The sequence below is a fragment of the Panthera uncia genome, chromosome B4 (assembly GCF_023721935.1).
Source record: "Panthera uncia isolate 11264 chromosome B4, Puncia_PCG_1.0, whole genome shotgun sequence".
In the NCBI taxonomy this organism is placed as follows: Eukaryota; Metazoa; Chordata; class Mammalia; order Carnivora; family Felidae; genus Panthera; species Panthera uncia.
The window spans coordinates 59,505,467-59,521,649 of NC_064809.1; the positions used below are offsets into that span (position 1 = coordinate 59,505,467).

The window sequence follows — 16,183 nt, forward strand, 5'->3', positions numbered from 1 at the left end:
GTTCAGTCGGTTGAGCTTCTGACTTCAGCTCAGGTCATGATCTCATGGTTCACGGGTTCGAGCCCTGCATCGGGCTCTGCACTGACAGCTCAGAGCCTGGAACCTGCTTCGGATTCTGTGTCTCCCTCTCTGTCTGCCCTCCCCAGTCTCTCTCTCTCTCTCTCTCTCTCTCTCTCTCTCTTTCTGAAAATAAATAAACATTAAAATTTTTTTTTAAATCCATAAGGAAAGATGTTTGTTTTCATCTGCACATAAAGGTAGGAAACGTAGGATGATATTCACAGTGGAAATTGCACATGGCATTACAACGTGCTGTTGGTGACCAAAATCCCCAGGACTGTGAGGTATGAAACAGGAAAGCAGTCTTCCCCTGTGAAGGATTTTTTGAGTTGTCACAAGTATCCCAGATCTTTCCTTTTCTCTGGTAGAATTCTCAAGTTGCTCTTTTCTGCTTATTGTTGTTACTAGTAAGAGCAAGCCCTTTCAAATTAAACTTAACATTGGCGAAAATTACCCCTGGCCTTAAAGTTCCTGAACTGCCTCCTTTTTTTTCCATTTCTGGCTGGACTAAGTTTCAGAAAGTAATTTTTAATATTTTCTCTTGACTTCTCTCTTTTTTTTTTTTCCCGCCCTCTCCTGTCTTCACTTCAAATTGGACGTATTTCATAAAAGGATGTCTAGGTAGTTCAGCCATTCTATTGAATTGAACTTAAATACTGGACAAAACACATTTTAGGCGGTTTTTAAACTAAAAGCTAATGTGAAAATATTGGAATATGTACCAATATAAACATATTATACTTAAGACCATATTCAATACAGTTTAAAAAATTACATCATGTTCCTTCTAGTAGAAATCTTAAAGGGTATATACATAATTCACCTTCTGACTTATGATGTAATTTAGATTATATTTTATTAGACATTCTTTACAAATTTAAAATACTGCTATTTTTACATGCACAGAGGAAAATCAGTTTGGATAATTATATTTAGGCATTATTAAAATCAACCACAAAATAGAGACACTTCATTGTGTCATTTATCAACATACTCGATATGTATATCTAAAGTGCATTATGTTACAAAAAATATAGAAATTCAGCAGCACCAAGATACATTTACAAAATAAATACATCAGTTGACAAAATAAATTATGGTAAATGTGATAATAATAATTGGATTAGCCTTGGCAAAAAAATATTCACAATGACCAATGTGCAGTTTCATAGAGCAATGGGAAGACAGTTTTATTCCAATGCATTTACAGTATTTACAGACAATAAATATTTCTAATACTTTCCATATGTTCACTATTACAGAATCCTGTAATACGTCCTCTGAATGTCTTTGCTAAAGATTTCAATGCCTCCTGAAAAGAGAAGGAAGGGAAAGAAGAAGAGAAAATAGGTTACTTCTCCTTGACAAATAAAAGGGCATAAAAAATAAAGGAACATAGAATCACAATTGAAAAGATTCCAGGGATTTCTTATGAATATTCCCAATAGGAGGTACCTGTGGGATCTGACCCTCCAGAATCTTTGCTACAGGCAGGGTCTTTAATACCATCCAATGGTCAACATAGTACAGAAAGAGAAAGGGCTTGCATTTCTAATTCTATATTCTTTGTCTGAAAAAGGAGACCCTAGGAGAATTTCCCAAAGCTGCCAACTGGAAAGTTTGGGAAGAGAAGGGACACATTTGAGAGTTTGGAGATAAGGCTAGGTTGTACAATCTATCATCAAATACACCTTGCTAGAAGTTTATTCCCCAGTGATGCCTGCCAAGGGTGACCCAAATGTTACTAATTCTGTTTAGGTTTCCATTTGGCCAATCTTTTGCTAAGATAATGACTGTTAAGAGAGTAAAGTGTGTGATTTGGAGTAAATGTTGAAAGGATGTGTAATTAAACAGTATGTTTGGTTGATGATTTTATGTTATCGGTCATTCCTTTAGCTGTCCTTAAACACTAATGAATGAAACTATTTTTGGATTTTAGTTTGTGAAGTCAAAACTAAGAATTATTTGGCTCTCATTCTGCTGGTTTCTAGAAGCGATCTACAATTAGAAATCAGGAAAGCCTAACTTAGAGTATAAGAATCAATTGATATAAAAGCATAAAGCGGCAGTATTTCGGCTCAAGGTGTTTATTACTCAGAATAAATTACCACTTGGGACTGACACCTTTTTTTAACCCCTTCTAAAACACCGTAGTCACAGTAATTTAAGATGGACTAGCAACATTTTCTCTGCTTTTCTCTCTCCCTTTCTCTTCTCTTTGTGTAGTATATTTCACTGAATACATAGTAGTTTCTAAGGAAGCAACTATAGAATTGAATTCGATTGGCTGTGCCATTGCATTAGCAGCCAGAGTGTGGGCAGAGTTTTACATGGCAGACCTATATGGGGGTGAGACCCACAGGAGAGCCCATTCTTGACAATTTAGGAACTCTACCTGCAGCTTAAAGAAAAGCAAGTTGAGCATTGAGGGTATTTTTATGTCTTAAAAAAATTGACCTCTTCAACAATAGTTTTGATTGGAATGGTAAAATAGCTCCTAATTGTAGAGAAAATAATTTAAGATTAAATTTTAAATGGCTGGTGGATATGAATGTATGTTATGAATACAATCTTAAAGGTGACTGTAAAACTCAATAATTTGTGTGCTGTACCAATTTTAAAATGTTTTCTTACTGAACAGTATCTAGTGAATTGAACTTAAGAATAACACAGGCAAGGAGGGAATGAAGAGTATTTTCCACAATTATGTTCTCAGAAGGAAAGAAAGAGAAAAGGAATACATTAAGGACCAAGGAGGGGCACCTGGTGGCTCAATCAGTTAGGTATATGACTTCGGCTTAGATCATGATCTCATGGTTTGTGAGTTCAAGCTCTGTGTTGGGCTCTGTGCTGACAGCTCAGAGCCTGGAGCCTGCTTCAGATTCTGTGTTTCCCTCTCTCTCTCTCTGCCCCTCCCCAACTCGTGCACGTGCATGTGCACGCTCTCTCTCTGTCAAAAATAAACGTTAAAATAATTATTTAAAAAAGGACCAAGGAAAAGATCTTTTAATTGTATTTCTCCTTGTCTATCCTGTTGGCTTGTTATAAAAGCACGTATTGGGATAGCCAAGTAAAACATAAAACATGACCTGAAAGTATACGTGTATGTTTAGTGCGTGTCTGTGCGATGACAACACTTCAGAGTTTTTTTTCAATATTGAAAAGCTTTTGTATTATTTCTAAGTCACTATTTATCAAGAAAAAAATATATGGTCTCAATTAAACGAGTCCTATTGTATCTGGACATCTCATTTGCAACAACAAAAATTCCAAAATGTAATTTCCAACATTTAAACTATGTATTTCCCACTGGTTCACGTGCAAGGAGCCAGACAGTTTTAGTACAGTAGTTTCTCTTAAGAAATACTACTTATATTATAATAAAGCTCATGCTTGCCAGTTCATCAGACCTCTCAGGTCATTGCCTAATAATGTAAAGAGACTAAAGACAGGACACTCATAAAACATTGGTTGCTTACAAAACTTTAAAATAGTTATTCTGAAAGGATTCTATTTGGATTAGAACATTTGCCTGGCCCCGTATATTCTCACCAGTACACTCCTAAATTTCCCCGATCTTCCCTGAACCTCGGTTGGGTTGTACTGGGAGAGTGCCAAGATCCGGCTGCCAAACAAACAGTGCTTTCCATGAATGTCCCTCACAACCGGGAAACAGAAAGGAGAAGCAGAAACGTTCTCCTTCTTCCAGTCCTAGGTCTGGATTTGATTAGGCCGCTGCCTAATTTTTACTAGTCTCCTTTACGAGAGGGGTAGCTTTGGGCATAAGAGTTGATGAGTGCCGAATTTCATTAAATTCCCAGATACTTCAAATCTTAAATAAATGAAATCCATAAAAAAAGTATTTATACTTTTGTTTTTCTAATATATACATGTACACACACAAAGAGTAAGACAATGGTAAAAATAGCTTCTGGCAAAAAAACCCTTGCATTAGCTATAAATATAAGGATCCTTTCTTAAAATACATTAAATATGTGCTTTGAGCCAAGATTCATAGGTTCGGTTACACATTATAGATCCATTAGATATTTGCAGAATAGGTCATTCACTCTACTAAAGGTTCCTCTAGTGTCATTACTCATTAATTACTGAAGCTGTACTATTTGTCTGATATAGTTATCCTTTTTTACACTATTTAATGATGAGTTTTGTCAACCTGACTCAAAGACAGAAGTGATGGTAAACAAGTTCAAACTCCTGTCTGAAACATCACCCTGTAATCCCATCTCTACTAGTAAGAGGAAAGGCCTGGAGAAGTAACATGGGACTCTAATTAATGAGATCATTAGCTGCATATGACACATCCTTGTATAGTTTCCCCTTTCTTTCAAAGCCCACAGAAGACTTGTACTGAAAAGTAAAAAGGCAAGAAAGATCCTGTTGGTGGAAACATCTGAATCAAGAGGCGACACTAACATAGTCCTGGCCTAAAAATCCAGAAATGGGGAAATCCAGTTCTCAGGACTACTCAGGTCCTTCAGCCATGGAATGCCTGGGTTTTCTAGTTTATAAAATGAGATTAATATTTGCTGCTTTTTTGCCTCACAGAAACACACATATCCAGGTAAACAATCAGCACTAGATCTAAAAGCACCAAAACAACAAGTTGCACTTTATTGTTTACTAAGACAAGCGTTTAACCCACGTAATCTCATTTAATCTTCAGCCAACCCTATGAGGTTGTTACAGTTATTGTCTTCATTTCACATAAGAGAAAAATGAGTCTCAGAAAGACCATGTAGTTTGCCCAAGGTTGTGAACTTTAGTAAGTTCAGAGCCAAGATCTGAACTTAAGGTATTTGACCCCAAAGTCAATGAATGCCATTACCACCGGCATTTGTGAGCCAAGGATGAACAAGCCATGTAAATGTGAAGTTTTATTATTTCTACTGCCATACCCTAGAAAATGATTTCAACTTGCCAGTGGATAAATAGATACATGAGAAAAACTTATGTCCTTCCCAAGTCAACATTTAAAAATTTTCAGAAATCATGATTTTTTTTTTCACGTGTTGGTAGAAACCAGAGGGAAATTTAATTAAATAAATTCAGAGTGTATGTTTAAATTTTTAACATTTATTTAAATAAAGATAAACTTAAGGTTCAATTAAATGTAATGAAATGAAAAATGTGTCCGACTCAGAATTGTCTATGCTACAGTATTATTCAGTCGTATTTGTAGATTATATCAAAGCCTTCTGTGTTTGCCCCTGAAGTGAAAAAAAAAGTAAAAAATGAAAAACAATCGAGAAAGTTTGCCAAGGTGTGAGAGTAGGGGAATAAATACACTCCTCCAACAAATGATGAAGGTGGTCCCTAGCTTCTGAAGCCTTACGAAAAAAAGAAATTCTTTAGTGGAGGAGTAAAGGATTGGTGTTGGGGTGTGATGGTGGAGGAAGAGAAATGGGTTATTCAATGCTGGTGTGTATAGAGGGCATAGGAGGACACTGTATGAAAGCAGACAATATTCTGAGCCATCTTGCTTTCATTAAGCTTTGAAATTGTGGAGCAATTGATAGAAGGACAGAAAGGGAGGACATTCTAGGTTTGTCCAAGCCACAGTGGAAGGGACGTTACACACCCCAGCGGAGAGCACCGAGCAAAGGCTATGGGGCACAGAAGCCATTTACCGTAAATTGAGCTCCAGCGATGTCGCAGAGATGTCACATGGGTGGTCCCCATCTAGCCCACTCCCAGCCACACCAGAGTTTAGCCAGGCAGACCGAGTTCGCCGTTTCTTTTTTTCCTGCTCCTTGCGTTTTCCAGGTTTACCTTTCTTTTTCTTGCCGGGTGTCTTCAGTGGCTGCTCTTTGTATGTCTCCACCTTGTTGGTTTCCTGAGTTAGGTATCTGCCCTCATCGTCAGACCCAAATCGGACTGGGTGGTTCTTTGTGTTGGGAGCAGGCTTGGAGTTGGGGGAAACCTCCGAGGTAGCTCTGATTTCAGCTGTGTGGATTTCTGCAATCAGGTGGTGAAGGAAGAATCGTCGTCGTAAGTCTTGGATAGATTTCCCCTTGTCATGAAGGAGCTGATGTTCAGACACAGCTCTTTTGCTTTAAGAAAAAAATAGCAGGAAAGAAGAAAATAATACAATTTTAGTTTGTTGGCATAGACCTCAAAGACAAGAGGAAAGCCCTTTAGTTTTCTGTTTGGTTCTATACAGAGCATGAGCTGGAAGTGCAGCCAACTTGTGAAGCAGGGAAAGTGCAGAGTGGGAAGGGAAGTGCAGGCAGCTAGGGGGCTGCAGCCCCAGATCCCATTTATGCCACTCTAGGTCTGTGACTTTGGTGAGAACACGGACATTCTCTGGCCTCATGGCCTCTCTCCATTTAAAAGGAAGGGGTCAGATTCAGAGAGTTTTATATTCTTCTCAACTTAAAACGTTATGATTCAGTTATACTCAGCAATGGACAGAAACCACTGAGATTCTTTTCAGGTTTTTCAGACTTGTGTTGGGAAAATAAATCCAGAAGTCCTAGACTAGAAATGAAAAGGAGGCTGAATTTACTTGAGTACTCACCCAGACACGCATGCATGTGCACAAGTGCATGTTCTCTCTTTCTCTTGCTCTCTCGTTCTCTCTCTCTCTCTCTCTCTCTCTCTCTCTCTCTCTCTCACATACACACACACACACACACACACACACACACTGCTCCCCTATTAGGAAAATAATAATACTGACTCTCAAAGAACAGCATGCTGGGGCGCCTGGGTGGCTCAGTCGATTAAGCGTCCGACTTAGGCTCAGGTCACGATCTCACGGTCTGTGAGTTCAAGGCCCGCATCGGGCTCTGGGCTGATGACTCAGAGCCTGGAGCCTGCTTCCGATTCTGTGTCTCCCTCTCTCTCTGCCCCTCCCCCGTTCATGCTCTGTCTCTCTCTGTCTCAAAAATAAATAAACATTAAAAAAAAAATTAAAAAAAAAAGAAGAGAAAAAAAAAAGAACAGCATGCTGTAGGAATAAAGGCAAACAAAGGCTGAAGATGAAATGAGCAGTAAAGCCTGTCTAGGTAACGACCTAACAGACTGAATTTTAACATAAAATAGATTACAGGCAGCCAAGAACCTATATTTGAAAGCCAAGTGTCAGGGAGAGAATGTCTATTTTTCTGTAGAGTAATGGGTGGTCTCTTTAAAATGGGTTTCTTTGTGTTTAAATTAAGATATTTCTATTTCTTCCCCACATTGAGTTTTTTTTTTTAATTTAGAATTTCAGAGGGTATTATCCTTAGTACTTAATTAAAAAATTCACTTTTCTACTTAGCCTTCTTGTCTTAAAAAAATCTCTATGAACAAATATGAAGTGACTTTTCTGTTTAAACAACACTCTAATGAAAATATAGTGGAAAAGAATAAACTAATTTTCCATCAGTCCTTTTAGATGACATCCTGACTCTTGCTTAAATTGTCCATGCATATATTCTTGTATTATCCTGTCTGTATATTATTGACCATATGCAGGGATGACACACATTAATCAGTCATATCATGCGTGCTTCAACTCCACCTTACTCCAATTTCTACCACTGTAGAGCTCTTCAAAGTGGTTCATTTACAAGTTTCTGAGGGTACTTCACAGGGCGATACCCCATATATTCTTACCTCTCTGACACACAATATCTGGATCCCTCATCTGCCTTCATTAGTACAACTTCTTCAACTCCTCAGAGAAATGTAACAAATAAAAATAGCATTGTCTTCATTTTATAGATGGGGAAGTTGAGGTTCAGAGAAACTAATGACTTGCCCTTGCCCTCAAACTGAGAACAGACAGAACCAGGGATCCAAAAACCAGGTCCTCTGATTCTGAAACCAAAGATTGCTTTTCAACTTCCTCAGTCCTTTCTTCTGTGGAAGAAGAAGTGTATGTTGAGGAAATAAGAAGCAAAGGGCAGGGAGTAAAAAAGCCTGTGGTGAGAACCATGATGAAGGGCAAATGGATAGCAATTTATCAGCTTCCTTGAAGATCAACCTTACTGTTCCAACAAGTCCATTTTCATCACCAAAACAAAGAACTAGGATTTCTAGAAGTTTGGATTTCCACAGGGGGAATGAGAGATTTTCTAGTTCTACTGTGAGTCAAAGAAGAGTAAGACATGAAAATACAGGCATTATTTCTCTAAATCTTATGGCCAGAATACCAGCTTCCTTTTAGTATTTTAGAGTGTGGACCGGCTTTAAGGCATGCAGCTTGTTCAAAAAAGACATGACTTAATGGAAAGGAATTTAACAGGAGCCTGGTTTAAATGAGGCATGAAGGAGTCTCTCTTCCTTTTTGAAGGTGCCACATGTGACTAGATTAAAATTCACTTACTTTATGGCCACAGTTAGTATTCTGGAAACTTTTAATAATATACAGATTTGAGGTTTTGGTATAATACATTTATACTCTCTAATAACATTTTTAAAGAACGGGACTGATTTAACTGCATATTTTATAAGTATTGCAGTTTAATGAGTATCTTTTAGCAAAATGTCACAGTAAAAGAAGTTCTTAACCAACGATCACTTACAGTATCAGGGGCTTTTAGTTCTTTCTCAATCCTGGCAGATAACCACCGCCTCTGTATTGCTCTTCAAATGTATAATACAGCCCATTCTAGCTTAACTCAAAGCCAAAACTTTTAATGGTTGGTATGTTCTAATCAGGCCACCACTGTGTATGCCCCCTCTGCCTGGCATGTATGTCTGTCATCTTGGCCAGCCTGTCAACTGTGAGTCACAGTGCCTTCTTAACCCAAGCACTGCACTTTCCCAGGATGGTTCTCATGAGAAAAGGAGTGATCATTCTATCCTTCTATTTTATAAAAAGCCTACAAAGATGGCACAACTTTGTCCAGTTTAAAATAGTATATCTCTTGTGGCTTACAAAGTTTCTTTCTGCCTCTTAGGACTTGTTAATCTAAACTGAGAAAACACAGATTTTCTTAAGTGCTAAATCTGAAATGGAGTTAACACAATTAACAGTTCAAAGACTTCTGCATTTAAAATATTGTCAAGAATGAATTTCTGATGGGGCAACTGTGCTCGAGGATCAGGAATATAATAGTATCTTTATCATCAGCAAGAAATTAGATCCATAGAACGTTCTATTTATTTTCAAAACAAGACATGAACTGACACAAGGGTAAATGACTAGCATGTACAAACTAGATACACATAGGTGGGGAACAATGAATCCACATTCAGGAGGCTTTCAATTTGGATAATTCTGAAATATTTAAGTGGCAAATATGGCCTCAATAATAGTCTATTACTCTGTACCTCTGCACACATTCCACGGCACAGTGGTTCTCATGCATTTATTACACACCTAACATGGTATGTTTATGGTCTTCTTTGATTATTGTAAAAAAAAATTGCAGAAATATGGGTGAAATGCTTAACACGGGTAACTCTAAATTCAGCCAAAATATAGCTCTTCTGCTTTCAAGAAAAATCACTCTCGGTAGTTTTCAGAGAAGAGTAAATGTCCAAGGAGCTATCAAGGAACACAGGGAGTAAAGGGAGGGATAGGATTGCCTCTCCTAACACAGAAGCAGCAGCATATGCTTGTGCTGATGCTCAGCTACTCAGGAAGGAGTCTGGGTTTGAGAAGAAAAGTTCTGTGGTACATGCAAGAGGCAGGGTCCGGGCCTTAGAGTGAGGATGACTCACCACAAGTCCCTTCCAACCCAAATGACTCAGTCAAAAGTTATGCTTTTCATTAAATGGAATAGACCCAGTCTGGCTCCCAAGCAAATCAGCCAATTATGTTTTAGGTTTCTGAATTTGCTGGGATTCCCTGTCTAACTTAGACACAAATGCTGCTACCTGCCCAGAGCCATGTTCATCTGGACAAGAATATCTCGAGGCCTCACTTTGCAACTTCCAATTTATTCATACTCCAGTCCCATTAATTAAAATCCTTTGGACTATGACAACTTATAATTGCTTCCTTTGCATGGCTTAGGAAGTGGTATTGTTATAGTAGTCCCCCCCGCCCCCCGCACCGCCCTCCAAGTTAGTCCCTAGTTAGAAAAAACAGCTAAAGCAGTTTCCTTAATATTTGGCATGAAGAGTAATGGGGAGTAATACAATTTGATTATATGTTAACATTTCTTTCAAGAAATTAGGGTGATTTAATGTAATAGTAGACTAATGTTTTGTCTAGCACAAAAAATTTACTGTTATTTGGCACCAGTGCAAAAATAATGACTTGTTGTTTTTTTTTTAAACTCCTTTTGGCTGCAATAATTTGATGGAACATCTTCATCTACTGATGATTTCAGCCTTCATGAAAAACCATGGCTGTAATTTGATGATCTATTAGCCATTAACTATAAGAATGTTTTGTGGTAGTTTTATAACCATCTGCTGAGTGTGAGTGTTTAACTACAATATTATATTTCACCCACAAACAAAACTATAACAGAGTCTCTGGCTGGTAAATGGTTTCTGATGTGTATTTTGCAAGGTGCAACAAAGAAAGAGTTAAAAATAGCCTTTAGGACAACTTAGCACTATTTTTATGTCATAACTGTGGATTTAATTATGGTCCATTTACTGTTTCTCAAAAGAGAAAACAGGTATTTCTCAAGAAACTTTAAAGAAAAAATTGGCTCTGTTCCAAGACAGTATTTCTTGGCCAGTATTTAAGCATGCTTTTAAAAATTCACTCCTCATCTCTATTAATACATGGATTTTAAATAATTTAAAACAAATCTCAAGAGGAGCAAAAAGTCTAAAGACAATTTTCAGAAATACACCAGCAAAACATTGATTTGAAGAATACAATATAGCTTTATCTTTAGTACAATGTTTTACACAATTTGCCTTAGGAGATTCATAATAGATTTTCATTTTGGTGCCAAGGTTCAGACATGTCTAAAGCAATTTCATTTAAGGATTTTCTGCTCTAATAGTAATAGACCAAGGGCACATATAAAACAGTTGCCTTTTTGTACACCGTTGGGAATTTACAAGGAAGCACCATGAACTTGACTGTAAATATTGGATATTGCTATTTTTATTGTTAGTGTAAAAGCTCCTTAATTCCTTCTCCAGAGGCAAACTCCTCTCAGTTCTGAAACTTTATGGTTTTCCCATCCTGAATACTGAGTCTGCAGGTTCAAGATCACCCAAACATGGTATTACACACATTAACGTACTGCTAGGTCCAACAGATTTGTATTAAGATAGTGTTACTCTACTGTTCTTCCAACTTTGCAGTCATACAACACGGTGATATTGCTCTGGTGTGCTTGGATGTATGATTATGTTAAAGTCAAAATTATCCTTAAAAGAACCACCAGATGAGAATGCCAAAACACAAGTTTTCAGTCTACAATGCAAATATTTGACTGCAGATTAAAGAGCTGTTAGCAATAATTCCAAGAAAAAACAAGTTTCCACACCTAATATTCATTTTGGAGTCAAGCACTCCAGCGTCCCTGAACTGTATCAATACTAATGTTGGAGTTGTGCCATTGCAAAGTTGTTACTACTTTATTATATAATATGCCTTCATTATGTAATGTGGTCCATTTTATATGCTTAAAATTATGTCATTCATAATAAAGTTAGATGTAAGGCTTTTGCATTGCACGCACAAACTGCCACCCACATTCAGCATGTAAATCAAGCGCACACAGACATGTGTACCGTGGCTCCCTCAGCTCCTTCCGAGTTATCTGTCTCCTGTAATCTTCGGGGTTTCAAACCCTTCCCAGGTCCTCAAAGTATAAACTTTTATTTTTCACTAGAGGCAGATCATCTTTGTCGAAAGGAGACTCTGCGCTCCCTCTTTTGGAAACTCGTATCAAATTTGTCTCTTGACCGTAGCCCCTTGAGGTTCAACCAGTTCTCCCGCTGGGGTTTCAAGGACACGGTCTCAACCCCCGGCAGGTAGCCGGATCTCCCTGCTTTTTAACGCGGGCAAGAAGCATCAGTGACCGCTGCGAGCCCTCGGCAGCGCCCCAGCCTGGTGGCCTCTCCCCCTGGCCTTCCCAGCCCTCACCGGCGCCCAGAGGAGGACGGGGCACTTACAGCCGGCGGCCGAGTTCCTCCACCGAGCGCCCGCAGGAGGGCACCGAGTAGCTCAGCAGGAACACCGCGACGCTCCACTGCTGAACCAGCCGCCGCAGCATCGTATCCTCTCGCTCGCGGGACCTGCAACAGAGTGGAAAGGGACCCGAAGTGTCAGTCCGGAATCTCCATCTCCCCGTACTACCACGCTCCCGCCTTAGCCTCTTCTCAAATAATCTCTTCAACACCAAGGGCATCTCCCAAGTTGCAAAGAAAAAAGAAAGGAAAAGAAAAGAAAAGGAAAAAAAAAAACCTTTCCCTGAAGCCTCTCAGCACTTACTTATTTAGGAAGCAGCCACTGCAACTGTGCTTTTTCCAAAACCACACAGGCAAAAAGGCACCAAAAGGGAAGAAAAAGAACAACAACAACAACAACAACAAATCAGAGACGTTCCTCTGAAATAATAACCACAATGAAATGGTTGTATATATGCATCAATGATGCGCAGCGTGTTTACACCTCTTCCCTATCAATGTCTAATTAATCTAGCCGGCAGTGCTAGGTTCGTGGAGCAGAGCTAACTCCTTCCTAAAAAGAGAAGAAAGTTTCCCCCTCTGAAGTCAGCGTCTTTGCGAACCAGGCCGTCTTGTTCCAGAGCCACTTGTAGAGACCCACATATATATACATAGCTGTCTGTCTACCTCCTCTGGTGGGCTGGTTGCTTCCGGAAAGTTGATTCCACACACCCTGAGAACAAGTTTCAAGTGCGCGTGTCGTCGATCAGGAGGGCCAGGTGGCAACGAGGGCGGGTTAATAGCGGCGCGGAGGGGAGGCGGCGGCCCGAGCGGCAGGGCAGCGGCGGCCCCGCTTCACGGGCGGGGAGGCATGCTGGCCGGGCGGCGCAGGTTGGAGGCGAGTTGAAAGCCTAGCAGAGGAATGTTCACACGCTCCCAGGCAAACCTGCCGGAGAAGTGAGCTAGTCGCAAAGAGGTGGCGCCCTTGGAACGCGCGCGGGGCGAGCGAGGGCGCGGACGCGCGGGGGGCGGGGGCGGCGACGGGCGGCCCGAGCGGGCCCCGCGCGGCCCGAAAGAGCAGAGGGGAGCCCTGAGCTGGGAGTGTGCTGCGAGCCCCGGAGCTCCCCGCGCCTTCGTCTCCGCCGCTCCCGGCGCTGCCCCGAGCTCCGCCGAGCCCCACCCCAGAGCGCCAGTCCCGCCGCGCGCAGTCCTGGGGCCGGGGGCGTGGGTGGATCTGCTGGTTGCCGCTGGGTCCGACCGGCCGCAGACTACGCGGCGGATCTGCGAGCTGAGGTCCCCGAGGGCGTGCGGGCGGCCGGGAACAGTCGAGGCTCCCGGCGCGCCGCAGCAGCCGCGCCCGGCTGGACGCGCGGGCCCCGAGGCCGCCGGGGGCGAGCGGGCAAGGAAGAGGCCAAGGAGTCGGGGCCGCAGAGCGCGGGCGCCCGGAATACTCGGCGGGGAGGTCGCGGGCCTTTGGCCCGTGGCTTTAAGGAGCCCTGAGTCCGCCCGGGATCTCGGGTAGCGAGATGGGAACCCTCCTCCCTGGCTCTTTCCTGGGACCCGCTGAATGGGGAGCATCGGCCAAGGACGGGGGAGATCCTTCGCTTAGAAGAGTAAAAGAGGGTTCAGACTTCAGGTCGAGATTGCGTTTCTTGCTGTCTCAGAACAGCTGAGGACATCTGGAGCTGGTCCAAGAAAACCCGCATACATGACGGAGACCCTCCTTTGAATTGCCGAGGTGGACCTACACTCCTGGGGAGCGCACAAGGCCCTTTCGCCCACCGACAAGAGCCTAAGCAACCCTTTCCCGGACAACCTACTCTGTCGCCCCCACCCCACCCCACCCCCCGCCCAGTCCCCTGTTACATATTCTGGGACGACTCTATCCGTGTCGCTTCAGCCCGCAGATGAAGCGGAACTATCGCTGTGCGCTGCTCTGCCTCGGAGAAGAGAAGGGAAAGCAGGGGGTTCTTCCCAAACTATTGGGCGGGGAATAAAGACTGCTCTGAATTACTGGGCAGTATCATCTAGGAAAGGATTGCAGCGGATGTGAACGCCCGCCCCGCGGGCTCCTCTATCTTTCTGAAATGAACTCGGGTAGTTGAGAACCATTCAAGGGATGTTTGTCTTCTAGATAGACAACCTCACTGGTAGGTTTTTAATACTCTCTAGAAGGCTAGTAGAATTTGGACACTTGAGATGATTTGGGGGAACCTGACCTTTATCAAGCCTGGCTTCCTGGCTGATGCTCCACAGATTTTACCCAGGGTGGGTGAAATAGCGCCCTCTCCCCGACCCTCACGGATCTCGGCTCCCTTTTCCCGCTCCTTAACTGCAGTTAACTTGAGCTGCCTACTTTGGGTTGAAGTCACCCCTTCTCGCAAGCTCCTTTCTCCCTCATTTGATTACTCCAAACTCCATACTTAAAAACCTTGGCTTCCTCCGACTGGAAAAAAAAAAAATCTGGGAATTTCCACAATTCCCCTCGTTTAGGAATTTCTAAATGTTAGATCTGTTTGCATGGCATGAAAAGACAAAGTATCAGCACTCAGAAATGTCAACCTTTGAACCTCTGACGCTTTCTGATTTATAATAAATTCTTTCCAGAAAGAAACAGGAGCCTTAATGTATTCATTAGATCTAAAGAGGGAAATACGTTAAAAAAAAAAAAAGTAAATCACAAATGAACCCTTTAATACTTGCAAGTTGTTTAATATTAAAATGATAATATTTGCTTCCACGATAAAAAACCCAAAAGTACTTAGCCAAATTTCAAACTATCCGAGCTTTAAAAAATCATCCCTCCTCCAATAAAAGGTTAAAACAAAAATCAGATTGACAATATTAAATCACCTATGCTGTAAATAAATTCATTTTACTCTCAGAACATTATAAAGACTGCCATCAATAGGCTGCTTTAATTTATGTTGCTTTTTCTACTAATGAAACAAAAATGGACCCCCCCTTTCCCTCCCTCCTTTCTTTTCCCCACACACTTTTCTGGTGTTAATGGCAAAACATCTATCAAATATTTTTAGAATTTCCTCTCCTCCACAAAAAGAGAAAATATAGACATAGGAAAAATAAATAGCCTTTATATACTTGGAATACCAAAGTTCCCTCATAATTTATTACTTCACCTTTTCCTTGATTTACAGTCTTCTCTGCTCTTCTGGCCAAAGGAAGGGGATCTTCTCAGCAGTCTCTTCCAGAAATAATTTTTTGTTGTTGTTCTTCAAAAAAGTAAAATGAAGTCTAAATGAATTAAAAACTTCCTGTAAGGAGGCTTTTCTGCTCCCACTAAAGGCAATTATTGGAAAGCAGGTACCTCTTCTAAGCTGCCCTGTTTCTTACGTTAAGTAGAAATTCTCCTCAATATATACCCAGGACCCTGACTTTTAGCCTTTCTGAAAGGGATATTTTCTGACATCATAATCTAGTTCCCAATATAACTGAGTAACCTCCGTGATAATGCTGAGACCACATGACTACACATGAGATGACTCCACACTAGGAGGGTTTTTGTCTTTTTTTTCTTTTTGGTGGTGGGGGGTGCTTAGGAGTGCCAACAGAGGCTGAATGTTTGCTTAGGCCTTGCTATCGCCTAAATGCACCTTGGCAAATAAGAGGATTTGAAGGCCTGTCTTTAATCTGAAGTATTTCCATGTGAAGACAAGTTAGCATTGTGAGAATTACACCTACACAAATGCCTAGCCCATGAGCAAGCCCCAGATTTCCATCTTCCTGTCCCCAACTGCAACATTTTATCCCAATTTTAAGAAGAGATTTTCTAAAATTTTAAGTACACTTTTACTCCTAAATTCATGTTAAAATAACTAACTGGTGTATATCTCCAGGGATATCTCCTACTGCAATTTAGTAAAAACCATTCATGTTTAGCTTTTTCACCTTTCTCCCTTTTTTCCTTCTCAGCCCAAACAGCAAGCAAATAAACATACAAACCAGAAAGGTACCTATAGCTCTTTAAACAGTGCACCTGGGCTCAGAAATTCCCTTCTTACCAAAAAGCATCCCTTATCTTATTACCAATAACATTTGCCAATCTGTGTAGCTCCAAGCT

At 41.0% G+C, this 16,183-nt stretch overlaps 1 protein-coding gene across 1 annotated transcript; it reads right to left on the reverse strand.

Annotated features, from left to right (window-relative positions):
- Window positions 1-918: 918 nt before the first annotated feature.
- Window positions 919-13,043, reverse strand: PTHLH (parathyroid hormone like hormone). The gene is made up of 4 exons (XM_049625209.1): window positions 12,790-13,043; window positions 12,109-12,231; window positions 5,712-6,134; window positions 919-1,372 (listed from the first exon to the last, which is right to left on the reverse strand). The coding sequence occupies exons 2-4, from the start codon at window positions 12,207-12,209 to the stop codon at window positions 1,363-1,365; spliced, it is 534 nt and encodes a 177-aa protein (XP_049481166.1). The 5' UTR covers window positions 12,210-12,231; window positions 12,790-13,043; the 3' UTR covers window positions 919-1,362.
- Window positions 13,044-16,183: the final 3,140 nt, after the last annotated feature.

What these genes read in the sequence shown, in the direction of transcription:
- PTHLH (XM_049625209.1), bottom strand. Translation starts at nt 12,209, where the DNA reads ATGCTGCGGCGGCTGGTTCAGCAGTGGAGCGTCGCGGTGTTCCTGCTG. An exon ending in GAGGAACTCGGCCGCCGGCT is followed by an intron (nt 6,135 to 12,108) that starts GTAAGTGCCCCG and finishes TTTTTCTTAAAG; the next exon opens with CAAAAGAGCTGTGTCTGAAC.